This window comes from Xenopus tropicalis, chromosome 6 (assembly GCF_000004195.4).
Source record: "Xenopus tropicalis strain Nigerian chromosome 6, UCB_Xtro_10.0, whole genome shotgun sequence".
Classification (NCBI taxonomy): domain Eukaryota; kingdom Metazoa; phylum Chordata; class Amphibia; order Anura; family Pipidae; genus Xenopus; species Xenopus tropicalis.
Genome location: NC_030682.2, coordinates 43,741,264 through 43,759,950, shown reverse-complemented (window position 1 = coordinate 43,759,950; position 18,687 = coordinate 43,741,264). Strand labels below are relative to the sequence as shown.

The following is an 18,687-nucleotide window of genomic DNA, read 5'->3' as shown; positions in this document are numbered from 1 at the left end:
ATGGAACTCCAAGATGACTTCTTATATTCTCATATTTTACTACAACTTTTCTAAGTTTAAAGTTGTTCACCTTAAAGTTAACTGTTAGTATGTTATAGTATGGCCAATACTAAACAACTTTTCAATTGGTCTCCATTATTTATTTTTACAGTTTTTGAATTATTTGCCTTTTTCTACTAACTCTTTGCAGCTTTCAAACGGGGGGTCACTGACCCCGACAGCCAGAAAACGATTGCTTTGTGAAACTATAGTTTAATTGTTATTGCTACTTTTTGGTACTTATTTTTCTAATTAAGTCATCTCCTCTTCATATATCAGTCTTTCATTCAAACCACACCCTGGTTGCTAAGGTAATTTGGATCCCAGAAATCAAACAGCCGCTGCAACTCTAAAGGGGAGAAAATGGAAATAATTAAAAAACTACAAGTAATACAAAAAGAAGACCAATTGCAAATTGTCTCAGAATATTACTCTCTACATCATACTAAACGTTAACTCAAAGGTGAACAATCCCTTTAGGTGAAAAATTATATATCACTAAGCACCAATTATAAATAAAGCATATAACTTACAGGATATTAATGGTTTTTGTGTATTATAATGTTATAATGGCTTTAATCCCACTGAGAAACTTTCCATCAAAGTTTTAAATGCTAAAGGAGACTAAAAATGTGTGGGGTTACTCCAAGGGAACCTATGAGACTAGGACTTGTAAGATGCAGACAGAACAGTGTGACATGCAGGAGCCAGATATAATACCAGACCAGAGGCCAACAGTCTGGCAAAAAATCAGTGGTAATGCTCCTTACCTGTCTTTTATTAGTGGTACCACTCTATTGGCCTCCTCCATGTCCACCTCAAACTGCCCCCCCCCAAAGCATGATCAAGTTATTATGGTAAGATAATCAGACACCCCGTGTTGCACTATACAGTAAGTAATAAGTAAATAAATTGCACACAGACTTGTATTTACTCATGATGGTTTATAGTTGTGCTGGCAGCTGAAGTAAACCTGACTTGCATTCATTATAAATGGATAGGTAATAAATCTTGAGAAAGGCCAAACTGACTTAAGTCAGCATTATAGGGATAATCTGTAAATGACTTGCATGTTTAAGTAATTAATATTGCGTTTGCTTGTGGAAAGTAGCAAAACTTAAATTATGCCATTTTTTCTTTTATTAGAATTGATTCCACAAATGTTACCCTAATCTAACTTTGTGATAGTTTTGTATTAGTATCTAGGAGAGAATATAGACATTCTTCTTAAATCTAATCCTAAATGGCCTTCAGGCTACCCCACCCCCAGACACTGTTCCAGACCCCCAAATTAGTAATTCCTGTGTTAAAGGGGAACTGGTCACTATGCCATTGTCCTCTACAGGACCCCAGCATCCTGGGTAGGGCACTTTTTTATTTAATTAATTAGGTTTGCAGTGGTACAGTCTCCAAATTTCAGTACTGCCTCAGCAAGCTGTAGAAGTCTGGCCGCTGGCTCATTTTCCTAATACTTACTGCTAGCAGTCCAGCTTCAATGACTGCTAAATGATACTGCGGCCTAATATTGGAACAGCTGTACTGCTGTAAACAAGGATTTCTTAAAGAAAAATGCACCATTATTTGTGCATTGCATACAACATGGTGCTTTCAGCAACTATTATAGAAATGTGAGGAAAAGCACTGCATTGGGGGTAAAAAACATGCTACTTTGCATCAGATTAGTGCACTTTGCTTTTGCTTTGTTAATGAGCCTTACGTTGTCAAACAGATACAAATACCGGAACTGTGGGAGCTGTGCTTGCGAGAGCGAGAATACTGTGGAGCAATGGAATAAATGCTAAAAATGGCACAGTAAGATGTGTCAAGAGGCCGGTATGAGAAGGGCGTCTGGTCTGTGATAATTAGATGATATGTACTGTTTTATTATATTTAGGCACTGCAGCTCTAAAGAGAGCAAAAATAGGATCCTATTTTTAGAATGGAATAATCATAAACATGTTACTGTCATTAGACACCTACACAGTTTAGCTTTTGTTTATGGAACTACTGGCACAACATATTTATACAGTGGGTTAAATAAAGGACTCTAGTTATTAATATTTATAGTGGAGATAGCAAAGTTAATTACAGCCCCCTGTAAATATAGTGAACAGGTGGAATTTGCATTATTTAAATGTTAGCCTTGTGTACAGCACAGATCTAGAACACTGTAAGCACCCCAGCCATTGGTTATATGGGTTCCTATACGTGGTTTACACTTTGTGACTTTTACATTCCAGCCATCATTTTTTTTATTCTGTATTTCATCATGTGAAAGATATACCGTATATACTCGAGTATAAGCCGAGATTTTCAGTACCAATAATGTGCTGAAAAAGGGCCCCTCGACTTATACTCGAGTATATACGGTAGTTTACGTTCTGCGCTCCTGGACGTGTGTGGACGTTCACTCTGGAAGACGCGCGCCAACCCCCTCCGCCGCCCCGTGTGCATTTTGTCTAATCTAAAGCGCAGGGAGCGCTTTCAGCAGCGTAACACACTAGAGCCAGCGGTAACCATAGTAACGCGACGCTTTAACTTACGGCGCACATGGGGTCTAGCGTGTCAGGGAGCAGGAAGCGAAGGAGCTGTCAAGCAGCGAGCTGGAAGTGCCTTTTTGGGCGAAGACACAGGAGAGGAAAACAGTAAGTTACACATTGGTAGCATAATAACTATAAGGAGCTCGTTGTTGTGCTATGGTTGCTGTTTTGGCTCGCATTTGGATATCACTGCTTAGGGGTGGGGTTACTGGTCCCTCTTATATTTATTAAATTGTAGAAATCTGTTTGTCTGTAGGTTTGTGTTTATTTATGGTTAAGGGAGCTGTCATACTATTATTCTCTTTCATAGACTCCTGAGGCACAGTGGGCTCCAGTTGCTATATTGTTATGATGCATGTTGGAAGGAGCTTACAATCTTAACCTATCACCTTCCCTTTCACTGCCATTTCAGAGCCCAGTACAGGTTCAGTTTAATCCTTTTATGTGCTATGTCTTTTACTGCCACATTAGAGACATTCAGAATACTGCACATACAATTTTAGAATAACAACTATACATGTGAATGTGTATATATATATATATATATTTCCCTACATTTTGTTTCCCTTTCAAGCTGTAGCAATAGAGCCGGAGTTTCTAGATAAACTTAAACTTCTGATTCTACATCACTCACCCCAAAAAGTATACAGAACTATATAAGAATTAAATAACAAATTTACACATCAAAATTTCAATATGTATGTAAAATTAAATTTTTGTGAGTGTCCTTTTATTAAATAATTTGATTATTGAAACTTAGCAGTAGCGGCTGCATTTCCCACCCTAGGCTTATACTCGAGTCAATACGTTTTTCCAGTTTTCTTAGGTAAAATTAGGTACCTCGGCTTATACTCGGATCGGCTTATACTCGAGTATATACGGTAGTCATATTTGCTTTTGACCAGCTTGAAAACACAAGGACTCTTTTGTGACTGGAGAAGCAAGTGCTAAAAAAAGCAGAAAGATGCCCCAAAGCCCCTTGTTTGTTTTGTCCAATATGCACCCTAATCACCCTTATGTATGCCCAGTGCCTGTGCCTATCAGGCAGAACTATTTGCATCTCCAATACAGGGTTCAATTTGTGTCTGACCATGAATACTGCTCTGAAAGCTACAAGTTGTGACTGCCATGGAAGTAGGGTTGCCACCTGTCTGGTTTAAACCAGAGAGCCCAGGTTTTTAAATGGGCTGCTGGTTCAAAACTGCCTGCCTGTTTTTTAGATGTCTGAAAACGGGGCAGGACTGTCTATGGATTGACACAAATACAGCCAATCACAGGCCGCTACATCATGTCTCACCCCCACATGTCATGGACACACCCCCTTTCTGAGACAAAAGGGCAATAGCTTGTGCTTACTGCAGATTGAAGTACAGGTATGTAATCCACTATCCAGAAGCCCATTATCAAGAAAGCTCAGAATTATTGGAAGGCTGTCTCTCAGAAACTCCATTTTAATAAAACAATTAAAAATGATTTCCTTTTTCTCTGTAATAATAAAATATAACCTTGTACTTGATCCCACCTAGGATATAATTAATTCTTATTGGAGGCAAAATAATCTTATTGGGTTTAAGTGATTTAAATTATTTTTTAGCAGGCTTAAAGTATGAAGATCCAAATTACAGAAAGAACCCTTATTCAGAAAACTTCAGGTCCTGAGCATTCTGGATAACAGGTGCTATACATGTATATCTATAAGAAATGTTATTGAAGTACTGTGCAGACTGTGTGATTTAGGCCCAGTGAGTGTGAGAAATAATGAATGGAGGCACTGACGACAGGGCTAGTGTTACATACGTAATGCATATCTTTACTGCCCAGCTTGTTTATTATTAGTTTTGATCTTCTACCAACTAGGAAGGACACCTGTGATGGTATGTCAGCGGCCAGTTCTGCATGCTTTGGCAAGTCATTAAAAATTCAGCTGAGCCAATGAGGGAACAGAATACACGCCAAGACTTTAGGGCAGATGGTATAACAGCATGAATGAGGCTTTTATGTGATTGTCTGTTAAAAGTATTAGCTGTTCAGTATAAACAAACATGCCAGCAGCTGGGTAAGAGGCACCATTTCTGAAATGGAAAGCATACAGCAACCTGCCTTCTTGATTGGCCTTGGATATTGGGACTATACTGATGCCTAGTAAATGAGGCTTTGGGTTGATATACCAATTTTTCAAATAGTGTCAGTATCCCTTAAAAACACAATTATATTTACTGTGTTCACAGATGAATATACAGAGACATATAATGACTCTCATATACTGTACACCACATAAACACCACATACAAAATACAATGCATACAGGCAAGAGATCAGGAGATTATATTCTAAGCATTAAAATTTTCTTGCCTAACAACTAGCACATTGTACAGGAGTGGTTAATCTACTGTAAATTGACATAAAGCATACAGTACAGCAGTATATGTTAAGCAATATCTTTAAACTTCCAGCCAGCATAAAGCAGATCTAGTGTAGAAACTGTGATTTTAAGGAGAGGCTTGGCTTGTGCCACTCAGACGTCTCTTCTGCTCTCGAGAAATCCTGCACCCCCTTGGGCTGTTGTGACCACTGTCTCCTTTCCATCACCCATACATGATTTTATGGACTATGCAAAAGGGTCACCTTGATAGTCCCCTCAATACTTGTGAGCATGGTAGCATTTGGTAGGGGAAGCCTTCTCCTGCATGCCATTCAATGGTTAAAACAAAAAATCAACTGCATGGCATACAGTTACCATAGCAAAGCTCATAAGCTGTAATAACTGCAAAAGAATAGCCTTTATGTCATCATTTGGGGTGTATCGTAAAATTTAGGGATATTCCAATTGTGTGTTCAAAAACAAATCTAAAGACAATTTTTAACATTAAATACTAAATGAATTTGTTACAGGGAATGTCAATGCAAAAACAGTTTTTTTGCAAAGTGAAAGATAATGTAGATTTATGTAAAATGCAGATTTATGAAAAGCATTCAAAGACTAAAACCAAGCAAGAGTTCCCAAACTCTCGCGTGGTTCATCTGAACAGCACAGGTTATGCAAATCGTATTTTTCTTTTCCTCAACCAAAAAATAAAGAGTTTGTCACCTAAAAAGAAACTACTCAAGTTTTTAGTATCCGAAGGCTTGAGCATTCTTAAATCTGCCACTAATTGTTTAGTGGTTTTAAAGTTATTTGTTAATGTGTGTGCTAATGTTTGTTTATCTTTTTCTGTTTCCTGGTTCTGACTGTTCAAAAAATATAGCAGATGCAACTGGCTGCGATGAAGTACTTGTACAAATACAAATTTTGCCTGCCTGGTTTGTTCTTTTAAACCGATACTGGCAAGATTGCTATCAATGATAACAATGTCAGAATCACTTCTAAGTTACAGCTTCATTTTTAATTGCTCTCAAACCGATCACCAGCCAGTAGTACCAGGACTTTCTCCCACTCTGACACAGTAAACTGTGCAAGCCACAAAGGACCAGATCTTTCGGTTATGCTGTGTTTTGGGCAGTGCAATCCTCCTCTAGGCTATAGTATATTTACCTCCATCCTGTCTGTCAGATCTTGCTCTACATGGCTTGCTTCATAGTGTCAGACTGTCAGTGTCTCAAATAACACTGGATTAGTGGGAAATTTTTAAAAGAACATACAGTAAATGTAGCTGTCATTTGTTAGTGATACTGGTATATGTATCTGTTTTGTATAGTACACTCTTGGGTTCAGTAGACTCTGGTCCTTTATGTTGCATCTCAAGTCATTCCTCTAGCTCTGGTCCTGTTTGGATTATGCATCTCATATATAGCCCTCTTCTGCTAGCACGCATTTACTTGCATGTGGCCCTACAAGAGTCCTGTGCCTGCGCTATATGAAAGAGCAGGTACTCTATTAAATGGCGTGCCTCCACCCACGGTCAGAACAGGTTGAACTGCGGTACCCCTCCCTGGGAATCTTCTCGGATCAACAACAAACACAGGAAAGGTTGATGGATTTATTGGCAGGACACTATACCTTAAAATTTGTAGAGATAGATACAACCTGCCAGCCAGGGGCAACTTCACTCACATAACACAGCTGGTACTTTCTGAACTGCTGAGGGGAATCCCCACTTATGTGGCAAGTGCTTCAAAGTCCTGAGATGGACTCCCTTTGGCTTTCCGTGCCTTGAGAAGAACACGCTTTGCTCTTTAGAGCCCTGACAAGAGCGCCCTTTCCTTCCACTCCCCAAAAAGAGCGCGCTTTCTGCCACTGGGGGGTTCCCAACTACTTTCTTATACAGAACCCTGTGAAAGCTACCAACACCTTGCTTGTCTCTCTGCTTCCTTGTTCCAGCACTCCCCCTCTCTCACTTCCTTCCTGTCACACATAGGGTGGGGGCTCCTCCTCCTTGCACAGTAACAACACAGATGAGAGACTAGTGTACACAGCTCCCCTACACATACAAAAGTTTTTTTTGGATATACAGTAGAACCCCAAATTTACGTCCCACCTTATAGTTTATAGTTGCAAAAACCAGGATGAGGTTTACAGATTAAATACATGGTACTGGGAAGATTCATTTATAGGGTCAGTTGTCACATTTTGCATATCGTCCTTGTGTGTGTATTGCCATATGTAATGTAGTTCTATTATGCATAAACAACTGTCACTTCACAGAACATGTTATTACAAATATTTGCATTATTTCACATAGTTAATATATCAGATGCAGTACCTATCAATATATGCAAAATGTATTTTGCCTACTGTTGGCTTTTATACAGAACTCAAATTAAAAGGAGTAACCCAGTTAATTTAGCCAAATCCTTCTACCTTTTGTAATGTGCTAAGGCTATGCACTGCCCAAGCTAAGAACTGTATACTTGACCTTTATCATTAGCACATTACACACAAAGGAAGACCTATCAAAACTAGAAAAGATCTAATTAAAGAAAACCACTTTGGCATATGATATTGTAAAGCACAGTTGAGACCACAATTACACAGCATGATATACTTCATGCTTGTAGAAAAAATACTTAGATTATATTACAATGTCAGTAAATCAATCCCAATATGTAACTTTCTGTTTTATACTACAGAGCTCAAATGTAATATTCAGCGTAATGAGCCATTTATGTTTAAGATGCAGCACTACCATAAATTTTAAAAGCCAAAAATAAAAAAGTGCATTAGGAATATGTTCGGTTTTCTTTTTGCAGTGCAGAATGTAATGTCAAATGTTTATGTCCCCTAGGCATAAACTACAACTAATTTTCCCTGTGTTCCGGAAGATCTAATCAAACAAATGAAAATGTTTCATCTTGTAATGGAAATTGATTTAGTTGAGATAAGTGAATGTGTGGGAGGAACATGGCAGTAGAAAGCTAGGCAGTCCTGGGTAAAGGCATATATATCTGTCAATAAAATTCCAGATAAACAAATGGGATTCTTGCATCCAGTTGCAGAAGCAATGATGTGTATGTGCCTCTTTTACCTCTTTTGGTGGAATATTTTATAGAATTTACAAATCTAGTCATACTGTTCTGTTTTGAGAAAACATGTTATTGCTTCCTCTAGTCAGGCATTATTTAAAATATTTATATACATTTTATATCAAGATGATTTGCTAATAACACAAGTCTTTTTAAGTATTGTTTTCCTTAAAGGGGAATTGCCTTTGAGGATGATGTTGAGAGAATGCAGAATGTAGAGAATGATAGTTTGCAAATTGTTGATTATATATTATTAAAAATAATATTATAAATGCCTGTAGCTGCACAAAGCATTCTAAGCTCAGTGTAAGGTTTTTACACTGTTTAAAATATGGATATTGAAATGCAAGGCACTCTTCAGGAAATTGACAGGCAATATATTAGGATTTTCTTCCCTGGCCTGTTATGACTCTGAAGGCCGGGGTAGGTAAAACATTACCTGTGAGAGGCCTTGACAAATTTGGATGGACTGATAATTGATGGATTGGTTGGACATTAATGATACTTTGTGTTTGCAACACACCAGTCTGTAGATTTTTAAAAACTAAAGTTGCTTATACTGTACAAAGAACATTATTCAGTATGGCTACCTTTGTATGCTGGTATATACATTTCCCTGAACCGATGGCCTTTTTAAGCAACAACATATTAAAAACCTTTCCTTTTGTTTGTTTAGTGAATATGCACCTTTTCATCTCATTTGTAGATAGTTTCCTTGCTTTGGTGCCTTAACTACCTTCTGTGAACCAACCTGCATACTAGTATTCTGAATGCAGAATGGTACATGCACATTTATTTTCATCTTTTCTTAGATTTGCTTGAAATTGGTGTAGGTTCCAATAATTCTTGTTTCAGAGTCTTCAGAAAGTATGTTCAGCACAAGTCCTACTTGAATTAATATTGAGGAGTATACTGTATAGAAAGACACTGATAGAAAGGATACAGATACTATATAGAAAGGGGTATACTGTACAACAGAAAATAAATGAAAAAAACTAGACTAGGCATGAGACCTAGCACTATTGCCCTTCTACAATTACTGTGTAAATAAATGAAACGTATAAACTAAGTTAAATGTGTTTAGGAAAAGGTCAAGAACATAACTTTGAGTTGTAGTCTTTGGCTGCAGTCTCTATTTGTATCCCACTTGAACAGCAAAGTGGCTATTTGAAGCTGAATATCAACTGGTGTGAATAATAGATATTGTGTGTGTGCACTTATGGCCAGGATGTCTCTGGGGGTGGGAGTTACAAAGTACTTGATAAAGGTTTCAGTCTCTCTGAACTTAAATGACACAGAGCAAGTGTCATTTACAATGTGTGGCTTTCTATTTTGGTCCCTACTGATGCTATTTAAGTTCCCAAATGGAAAGATGAAAATTTGGGAAATAAAATAGCAAAATACAATATATCTTGGCTCTGGCCTCTGGGACTTCGCTTTCTGTTTCATTATGCACAATAGATTTATTTTAAGTTTAAGTTTGTAAGAATACTCTATACAGCTTTAATGTAGTGTGTGCATAACAAGTGAATTATGTGCAGTGAGTGCAATAAATATAATGCTTCTCTGCAGTTGTACATAACAGATAATATCACTTACTGGGCAATGCTCCAGGTGTACAAGTATGTTTATATTGTTTTGGAGCAGTGTCTAATAATGTATGTCAATTCATTATCAGTGGAGCCACTAGCTTGACTTTTAGCCAACTGGCTTATAGAGTTCATGTTATATTTATGAGTTATTTTATACTGAAATATAAATTGAAGTTGCAGTTGTATATTGAATTTATAATCATGTTACACATTTCACATTTTATTCAGGTGATTGTCAATTGGCCAACCATTTAGACATTTTACAGATGATGAATAATCGCTGCTGTACTCTTATGTTTGGTTGTTGCTGTACAGCTTCTTTCAGGATGCAGAAATATATGGCAACTTTTATTCAGGTTTTACCGAAACCTTAACTATACTACTCTCCAATTAACCATTAGTAGGATGTAGGCAGTGAATAGCAAGGGAAAGAAAGACACTGCTTTTAATAGGAATTACATTTACAACTAACATTAAAACCATTGACAATGTAATAAATATAAACAGGTATGGGACCCGTTATCCAGAATGCTTGGGACATGGAGTTTTCTAGATAAGGGGTATTTTCAAAATTTGAATCTCCATACCTTAAGTTTACTAAAAATCATTTAAACATTACATAAACCCAATAGGATTGTTTTGCCAAAAATATGGATCCATACAGCTTAGTTCATATGAAGTACAATGTGCTGCTTTATTATGAAAATCAATTTTAAAAATTTAAATAATTTGATTAAAATGGAGTCTAAGGGAGATGGCCTTCCTGTTATTTGGAGCTTTCTGGATAAGGGGTTTCCGGATAATGGTGACCATACACACTTGGATTTTAGTCTTCTGACGAACTTTCGGATATCACTAACTAACACTCAATTCAGAAATTGTAGACTAAACCGGAGGATGTTCTGAACATGAAATAGTTGGCAGACACATTGTACGAAAGTGACTTCCTGGAAATGCATTATAGGTCCCCCAGGGATATAGTCAGATACACAATACATGCACAGATTTTATTGTTATGCGACCAAAATTTCCTAACCTGGCTGATCGACTAAACGACCAATAGCCATGATACAAAAATTATAGTAGTTTGGGATAGTTTGGAGCCCACACACAGTCCTAAATCTGTGAATGTATGGCCAGCTTAAAGAATAAGTAAACCTTTTTTTTTCTATTATTAAAATTACTCTAAACAGCTTCCCAGATTGCCTACCTTTGTCCCTCTGTACTTTCTGACCTGGTTGCTGAGTTACAAGCTACTGGAGTCCTCTCCTTCCTTCAGCGTGAAGCTCTTGTTCAGGTCACTTCCTGTTCACTTCCTGTTCAGGTCTCTCACACTAAGGGGCAGATTTACTAATCCACGAATCCGAATCCCGAAAGGGCAAAAATCGTATTGGAAACGAAAATTTGGGGACTTTTTCGTCGCCGCTGCAATTTTTCGTATTTGTCGCGCCTTTTTCATCACCGTCGCGACAGAGCGATAGTAAATGGCGGAAAAACCAATCCGATATTTTCGCGACGGCGACGAAAAAGTCGCGGAAAATATATGAAAAAGTTGCGACGGCGATGAAGAAATCGTGGGACATACGAAAAAGTCTCAAAAATACTGATCATTACGAAAAAACGCATTTGGACGCCTTCGGAGCGTTCGTGGATTAGTAAATCTCCCCCTAAGTCTTGTGGAAGTGGAGAGCCCTTCTGCGCATGCCTGGAGGCAGTAGGAGCCAGCCTGTGCATGAGCAGGCTTTTTTTTCCCAGGAGGGTGGGGGCTCAGCACAAGTGACTGCAAAACACCAGGGGGAAGTGCTGGACATGGTGGATTAAGGTAGTCTTATATTAAAAATGAAGGTAGTGTAAAGTGTAGAGAATAGTAATCTAAGGCTAAATATATGATTTGTTTTTTTAACATTTACATCTCCTTTAAAAATAAGGCTACATTTTATTGTTTTTTTTTACACTTATCACAATTTTTTGCATAATTATTAATACAGCTTTCCAATATACATTTGTTAACAAAAGTGGTTTCAAAGTTATTTGTAAATGTAATTGCTCTTGAAATCAGTATTTTTCTGGCTGTTTATTTTCTTTGCACTACTGCTTCTGCCTGCTGAAACAATGCAGCATAAGCCAGACGATTAACAGACAGAGGCGTAACTGCCCTATCCTGGGACCCCCATCAAAAAATCTACAGAGGGGCCAGGCGCACACAGCAACAGCAACCCTTCCCCTGTCGCCTGCGGATTTTAATAAATATATAACCACCGAGAATTAAAAAAACATTTTAGTTTGTGCTAAAATAACATTTCTTCATATTAAATATTAATTTCAAGGAGAACAGCCCCATAATTAGGAAAGATTAATATAAAATGGCTGTGACAGCCCCATTCATTCATTTTTATGTCATTTCAGTTTTGTTTTCTGCTGAATTTTCTGCTAAGGGTTTGAATTCTACAGTGATGATACTCTGTCATTTCATGAATGCATTTTTGTAGTTCATGTAGGATGTTATCCCTATTTCTATGGCAAGGGTTTCAGCACAGATATTATTTTCATATTTCATACTATAAACGTCTCAGTTTATCAGCAGACGTTCTCTGGTATTACAGACTTAGTATTTGCTATCAGAGTTTCTACATTTTTTCCTTATTTCACATGTCCGATCCTTGCTGTGAGACACAACAGGTGTTACATGCTAATGTTGAATAGCAAAAACATCTAGAGGTTTATTAGACTACTGTGGCTTCAAGCAGAGCTGTCAAGGGTTGGATATCTCTGGCAATGGAAAGGGCACACTGTGCTCCTCCATGTGTAATTGCACTACATCTCCCAGCCCACTGGCCAGCTATTGGTAGGTTACTAAGAGCTACAGTTTAACTAAATGTAAAGGCCTTCTTGTTGGACATTAGCGCTTACAAGAATGTTTCATACTACTACTTTGTATCTTTTTAGGGTAATATTAAGCCAATTTGTAGATAGCTCTTTGGGTTAAGCTTTGGGTTAAGCTTATACTTATGTATTGCACCTTTTTTCGATTCAGGAGGACGATATTTCATCCCACTGTGTACTTGTAAGTATATTGTTGGGATGACAATAAAAGTCTACTTACTTACTTAAAAGTGAGATTGTTATAGCAGCACTAACACTGGTCTGTAGCTTCAAAACTGCACATTTCAGGGTGAAGAAACACAGAGATACTAGTAACAGCTACTTGCCACAGCTACAAAAATAGACAATGTTGATCATTTACTGATAATTGTCTCTATGCGTTTTTAGCAGAGGCAGTTCTCAGTATTGTCTATGGCAGGGTATTTTTGGCATTAAGTACCTGCTACTAAGTAGCTCCATGTGTCTCCACCCTTTAAATAATAAAGATGCTTTACAAAAATGTTTTTTTTCACTGGGGCTGTTCAAATTCAGACTGTTGTCTGAAGGTGAACATCCCCTTTAATGTTGATTTATGTCTTTGCATAATGTGCACATTTTGCACCAAACCACATCTGAGCTTTTGTCTTGGCAGCATTGGCTTCCTTTGAGCAGAAGAAACGAAGCAATAGCAAATTATGCTGTATCCTGTCTCCGCCTCCACCACCATTATTCCCTCCCCTTCCTTTCTTCAGAGAACAGAACTGGGTGAGTTTATAAGTCAATAACCTACATGACACATTTTAACTTGCATTGTTTAATGAGTGAAAAAGTGTTCATTGTGATAACCTTTTGGTAGATATTACTGGGCCCGGCAGCAAATTCATTATTAGTCCCCAAAACTGTCCAGAGGTTGACCTGTTTTACTAATAATAATTTAATAGCTTATTAAGTAGGACCTCGTGGGGCCCCCTGTACCTCCTGGGCCCCCCTGCAGCCACAGAGTCTGCTTCCCCCTGCACCTAAGATATGTTCTTTCATGTACTTCACTACCTTCTAGGCTTGCAGAAAAAGAGAATATTGCATTAATATCACATGGCATCATAGAACATTCTAGAATAAAAAGAAATCAGTCTGCAGGTTTCTTTTAAAGACCAACCAAGATCCTCATATGCCTCTTGCTCATTAGATTTGGCCAACAGGGTGGATGCAGACTCTTCTGTACTTTCAAATGGCAAAGTGTTTCTGTAATGTCCATAAGTAACCCAAAGACAAATAAAAGGGCTCATTTAAGACTACAGTGTGCAAAGCACAATTTTGGGTGCAGTTTGTGATGTTTTTTGCATACAATATAGCATTCCTCCCCCCAAACCTCCAGTGAGAATGCCACCTGATCTGTATACATCACTTAGATGCCTAATATAGTGCTAGCAACTAGCATCCTCAGTGGTGAATTCTCTTAAATCTCTAATTGAATGAATTGAATGGTGAATTGTTTTCAATTTTTTTTTCTAATATTTTTGTCAACTTCTGTGTAGAACTAGGCAACTTTACTGAATCTTTGCATCCATTTTTGTGTAACTTCAGTTGTAGCTATGAACATAAATGAGTTCTTATATGTCTTCAAGCATCAAGTTGCACATAGATTCACCCATCTTGCTCTGAATAAAATTTAGCTGACACAGTTATAGGAAAAAAATTCTGGAATCCATGACAGAAATAACTTGCCAGTAAAGGAATATGAAAGCTTGGAGTTCACCAACCCTCCCAACAGATATGTTGACCAACAGAAAAAAAAGCTGAAAAGGGAGGTCTCGCTGAAGGAACCATAAGATATATGATAGGCTTTCATTTTGGAAGTAAGGCCCTTCTAACCAGAAGAATAAACTCATTCTACTATTAGCAACAATAAAATCATTGTACTTTAGTGTGGGAAATGTTTTCATTCTTTATCAAAACCCATCTGTAGAGGCAAAGAAGAAGAAACTTGGTGTCTCTGTGGTCCAAAACTTAAATCCTGGGCACCTTCTTTGAGGCCACTGAGCAGCATCAATGGGGTGGGGAGCAATATGTTGTAGAAATAATAATGCAATCTCCAAGTCCTATTGTGGTTTCAGGTAATTAACTGATCTCGGTCCATGCAAGAAAGTTATGGGCTGCATGCAAGATGTTGTAACATCCTTCAGAGCCTACTTGAATAGAATGGCAGGGTTTCTATAGCTTGAGCTTTCTATAGATTGTAATAGCCATTTTTAGAACCCAATCATTTTGTAACCTGAACGTGACAGAATTTTGTTTTGTTTGTTTTTGTTTAATGGAAGCCATCACATCTTTATTTCTGTACTCAGTATCTGGCAATGTGCTCTGCCACCCTCTGTATGCTCAAGTGACAAACAATGGGCACATTTGTTTATCTGCTCGCTGTCTGCTAGCACAACTGAGGTTGAGCAAAGGACAAATGCTCTCCTCAAGGCATTCACATATATGAGGCTGTAATCTGGAAGGTCAGTATGACAAGATGTACTGTAGCAAGGGGGGCAAATGATTTTTTCCGGAATTTATTAGTTTATTAGATTTGTTTAATTGAGCCATAGTCTTAATAACACATTTTACTTATAATTACATGTAAATATTCAAAATATTGTACAATAATATATCTATCTCTATAGACATTCTAAGCATCACTTGTGGAGTCAGTAACTCTTCACTGGAAACAATCTGTACCTCAAAGCAATTACTTAGTGGGAGCTTGCCACTGAAGGTTAGCTCCAATCCAGCTAATAGATGTTGCTGCATTCCATTAAATGTATGTGCATAGACTGCTCATTTCTAGCACTGTAAGCTACATGATATTGAGAGGTACTGTGCTGAATGCAACTGAATTTTTATGGGAAAAGCCAGTAGTTAAGTTTTTTAAGAAGAATGGCAAAAGTTACTTATATTTAATTTTCAATTTATTTCTTATGTGTTGTCCATAGTATACTGTAACAGTTAGTTTTTAACTCAGATTTGCTATTAAAAGGGGTATATATCTGCTTTGACACAGTCACAGGGGCCTTACATAGGCGCATATCTCATTCTTCGTGTTGGAGTTTGTGCCACAGAAATGGACGCATGTTGTGTAAATCAGCACAGCTTTTTTGCTGCAAAGTTTTACTTATTTCTGTATTAGGTGATATATTTTTTGATAGACTGCATGCCACTGGGCTGTGAAATAAAATAATAAAATATCTTTATTGTTGCACTAAGATGCTTTAACTAAGAAACAAGTTTGTGACCTTGTTGGGCAGTGACATACAAGGTGTTTTGTCTTCCAAGAAAATTTCTTGCTACTGTGGGTGTTTTGGATCACTACCTCTATTCTTAGCACCCACTGTGGCTAAGAATTTTCTGATGTTTTGTGTCACAGCGGCCAAATGCAGAATATGCGTGCCATTGCCCTGATGCTTTGTGCCCCAGGTTCTAAGTAGTAACTCTTGCTACAACTTCTTTAAACTTGTTGATAAGATAACAATATTAGAACAGTGTCTAATGAGTATATTAATTTACTATATTTTCTTGTTTTTTAAGTTTGAGGGGCCTCCAGTGGTGACTAATCCCACAGTTCCATTATGTGTGTCAGGCCCACAAGGACCAGAGGGACCTCCTGGTCCACAGGTTTGTATGTTATTGCTAATATGAGTGTTGCACTAATTGTAAAAACATGTTTATTGCTCTGATGTACTCCAGAATGCATTTAATTTTTAAATTGGTTGCCAGGGTACATTTTCTAAACTATTCATACCTGAGTTAAGGTGGGCATACATGGTAAGATTTACTCATTTAGCGAGGTCGCCAAATGAGTGGGTCTGTCTCCCGATATGCCCGCTTAAGTGGCTAATATAAGGCTAATATGATCATTTAGGCGGAACGGGAATAGGAGGTGTCTGAGTAAATTCCGCATCAATGAGCCAATACAGTCCCAGATCTGACAGTAAAATCAAGCCAGCCCAACCAATTTTAGGCCAGATATACATGGCAGATATGCTGCCAAATCAGTCGCCTTTACTCAAGACTCAGAACTTTCTTCTTCATTTACCATCCCAGGAATTCACTGTGGTAATTTTATTTATATACCTTACTTTCCGTCAGCCTTCTTTAGGGCACCCTTTCTTGTCTTTTGCCTTCATTAACTCTTATCCCTTTATTCTGCATGCAACTAATCTATTAACGTAGAATAAATCTATTAACGTATAATGTAGAAAAAAACAAGAAAACTGTCAGAAATAGCCTTAACTATAGTATGTTAAAATTAAATGTATGCTCAGGCTGTCTGCTACAAGGGTATAGGTAGGTTGCCAGAGAAATTGTGCATTTGCTGAATTCAGTGTATCCCTACTTGTCCTTCAAGCCTATAGTGCTTCTTAAGTAATACATGACTAGCAAAATATTAAGACCATAGTGCAGATTAAAGCACATATGTACCAGTTAACATTCATTTGAATATATGAGTAAAAGTAGTCCATGTTCTTCAGATTCAGGGAAATCAAACATGCTGTCAACTGCTCCCAAGGTACAGTACAGAATTAGTTTTGCAATACTATGTAAGGAGCATTGGACTATCATTCATTATAAAGTACTGCTCTTTACCTGCCCTCACCAGTTTAGTAAACACAATGGCCTCTTGAACTCTCGCATCAGATCAACACAAAGTGGGAAGATAAACTCATCATAGAGTATATCTTTAACTGTTAGGAACAAATGCTTTACCTGAGTTTATAATAAGAATATTTAGGCAGCACAGCGATTCTGTAGTGAATACTTCTTATTGGTTTGTTCAGTTCTGTCCTGGGCACTATCTGCAAGAAGTTTCCTCCCACACTATTTCAAGGTTATTTATTATGAAATGCAAATATTATAATTTAAACAAAGGGCGTAAATCTCATAATCTGTATGCCCATATTGGACTACAGGGTTCAGATTTTGCTAAACCACCTACATAGTATTCATAGGTTTGTTTGCAAGGACTGCTTTATGAAACAGAACAGGGTATTCTATACCTGCAGTTTGTTTTACACAGTGTTATGGTGATGTAGGAATCTAATATTAGTGACCCATAAAACAATATTAGGACTTTGTAAATCCTTGAGTATATGGGGCAAGCATAAACCTTTCAAACATTTCTTTAAGATTTCCTGTGCCTTTGTTATTGTGTTCTTAACATCATTAACTTTGTTTATATCTTGTTTTGTTACTAGGGCCCTCATGGCGTTCCTGGGTTATCTGGACCAAAGGGAGAGAAAGTAGGTCAACCCTTTGTACTTTACACAGTATTTTAAATGGTTAATTGTTATATTTTCTAATACATTGCCACATGTTTTTAGTGAAGCTTTGCTTTGTACGACAGGATTTGTACTTTGGTTTGCTACAGCTCAGGAGTATCCAGTGGAGAGCCAAGCAATGCAGTACACATATTCCATTATTTATGAACCTCTTGGCAGGTGATCTCATCCACAGTCTTGATTTATACTCCTGCATATATCTGGCTGCACTGGTTTGAATTTAATCAACACAAAGATGATATCATTTTTGAATTGTCCAGCTACAGCAGCCTCTCATCCTGTCGCACAATATAAAGACTCATCTAAGACTAAATAGTCACATTAAATCTGTCTTCATTGCGATGGTACTAAGTTTTACCTTCTTCCACAGGGTGAAATTGGCAGGCCAGGAAGAAAGGTACAGTCATAGTAATTAAATGTTAATAAATGTTCCTTTTACCCACTCATATTATGCACTGTGGTTTCAATGCCTGTGGTAAGAAATGCTTTTGTGGCATGTAAGTGATTGTTTTCCTTGGAGGGCAACAATCTGGTCCATTAAAGTTGTCGATTTCAACTGAATAGTTCTAAAAATGCTTTGACTAAAGGTGGCACATACACATTAAAATCCGCTTATTTGGCAAGGTCACCAAAACAACCATAAGGTGGGCAATATCAGGCTATTTTGATCCTTTGGCCCTAGGGTATAGGGGCCATTGGACTGAGGAACGCAGTTGCAGTCCCCAATCCAACTGGAAAATCAAACACCTGGTCAATTTACGGCCAGCTGCTGATCAGGGAAGCAAGTTGGGCGGCCACATACATGGGCAGACAAGCTGTCAAATTGGTCTAAAGGACTCAAATTGGCATCTTTAATCTGCCCGTGTATTGCTCCTT

The 18,687-nt window shown here is 37.7% G+C and overlaps 1 protein-coding gene across 2 annotated transcripts in view; it reads left to right on the top strand.

The window, feature by feature from the left end:
* colq (collagen-like tail subunit (single strand of homotrimer) of asymmetric acetylcholinesterase) overlaps window positions 1–18,687 on the top strand; it is a 55,264-nt gene that overhangs the window by 11,841 nt on the left and 24,736 nt on the right. For both annotated transcript variants that reach the window (XM_002932727.5, XM_004915390.4), the window contains exons 2-5: window positions 13,146–13,258; window positions 16,061–16,147; window positions 17,728–17,772; window positions 18,182–18,208. In XM_002932727.5, coding sequence (XP_002932773.2) covers window positions 13,146–13,258; window positions 16,061–16,147; window positions 17,728–17,772; window positions 18,182–18,208 — 272 coding nt within the window. The remainder of the gene's footprint in view (window positions 1–13,145; window positions 13,259–16,060; window positions 16,148–17,727; window positions 17,773–18,181; window positions 18,209–18,687) is intronic.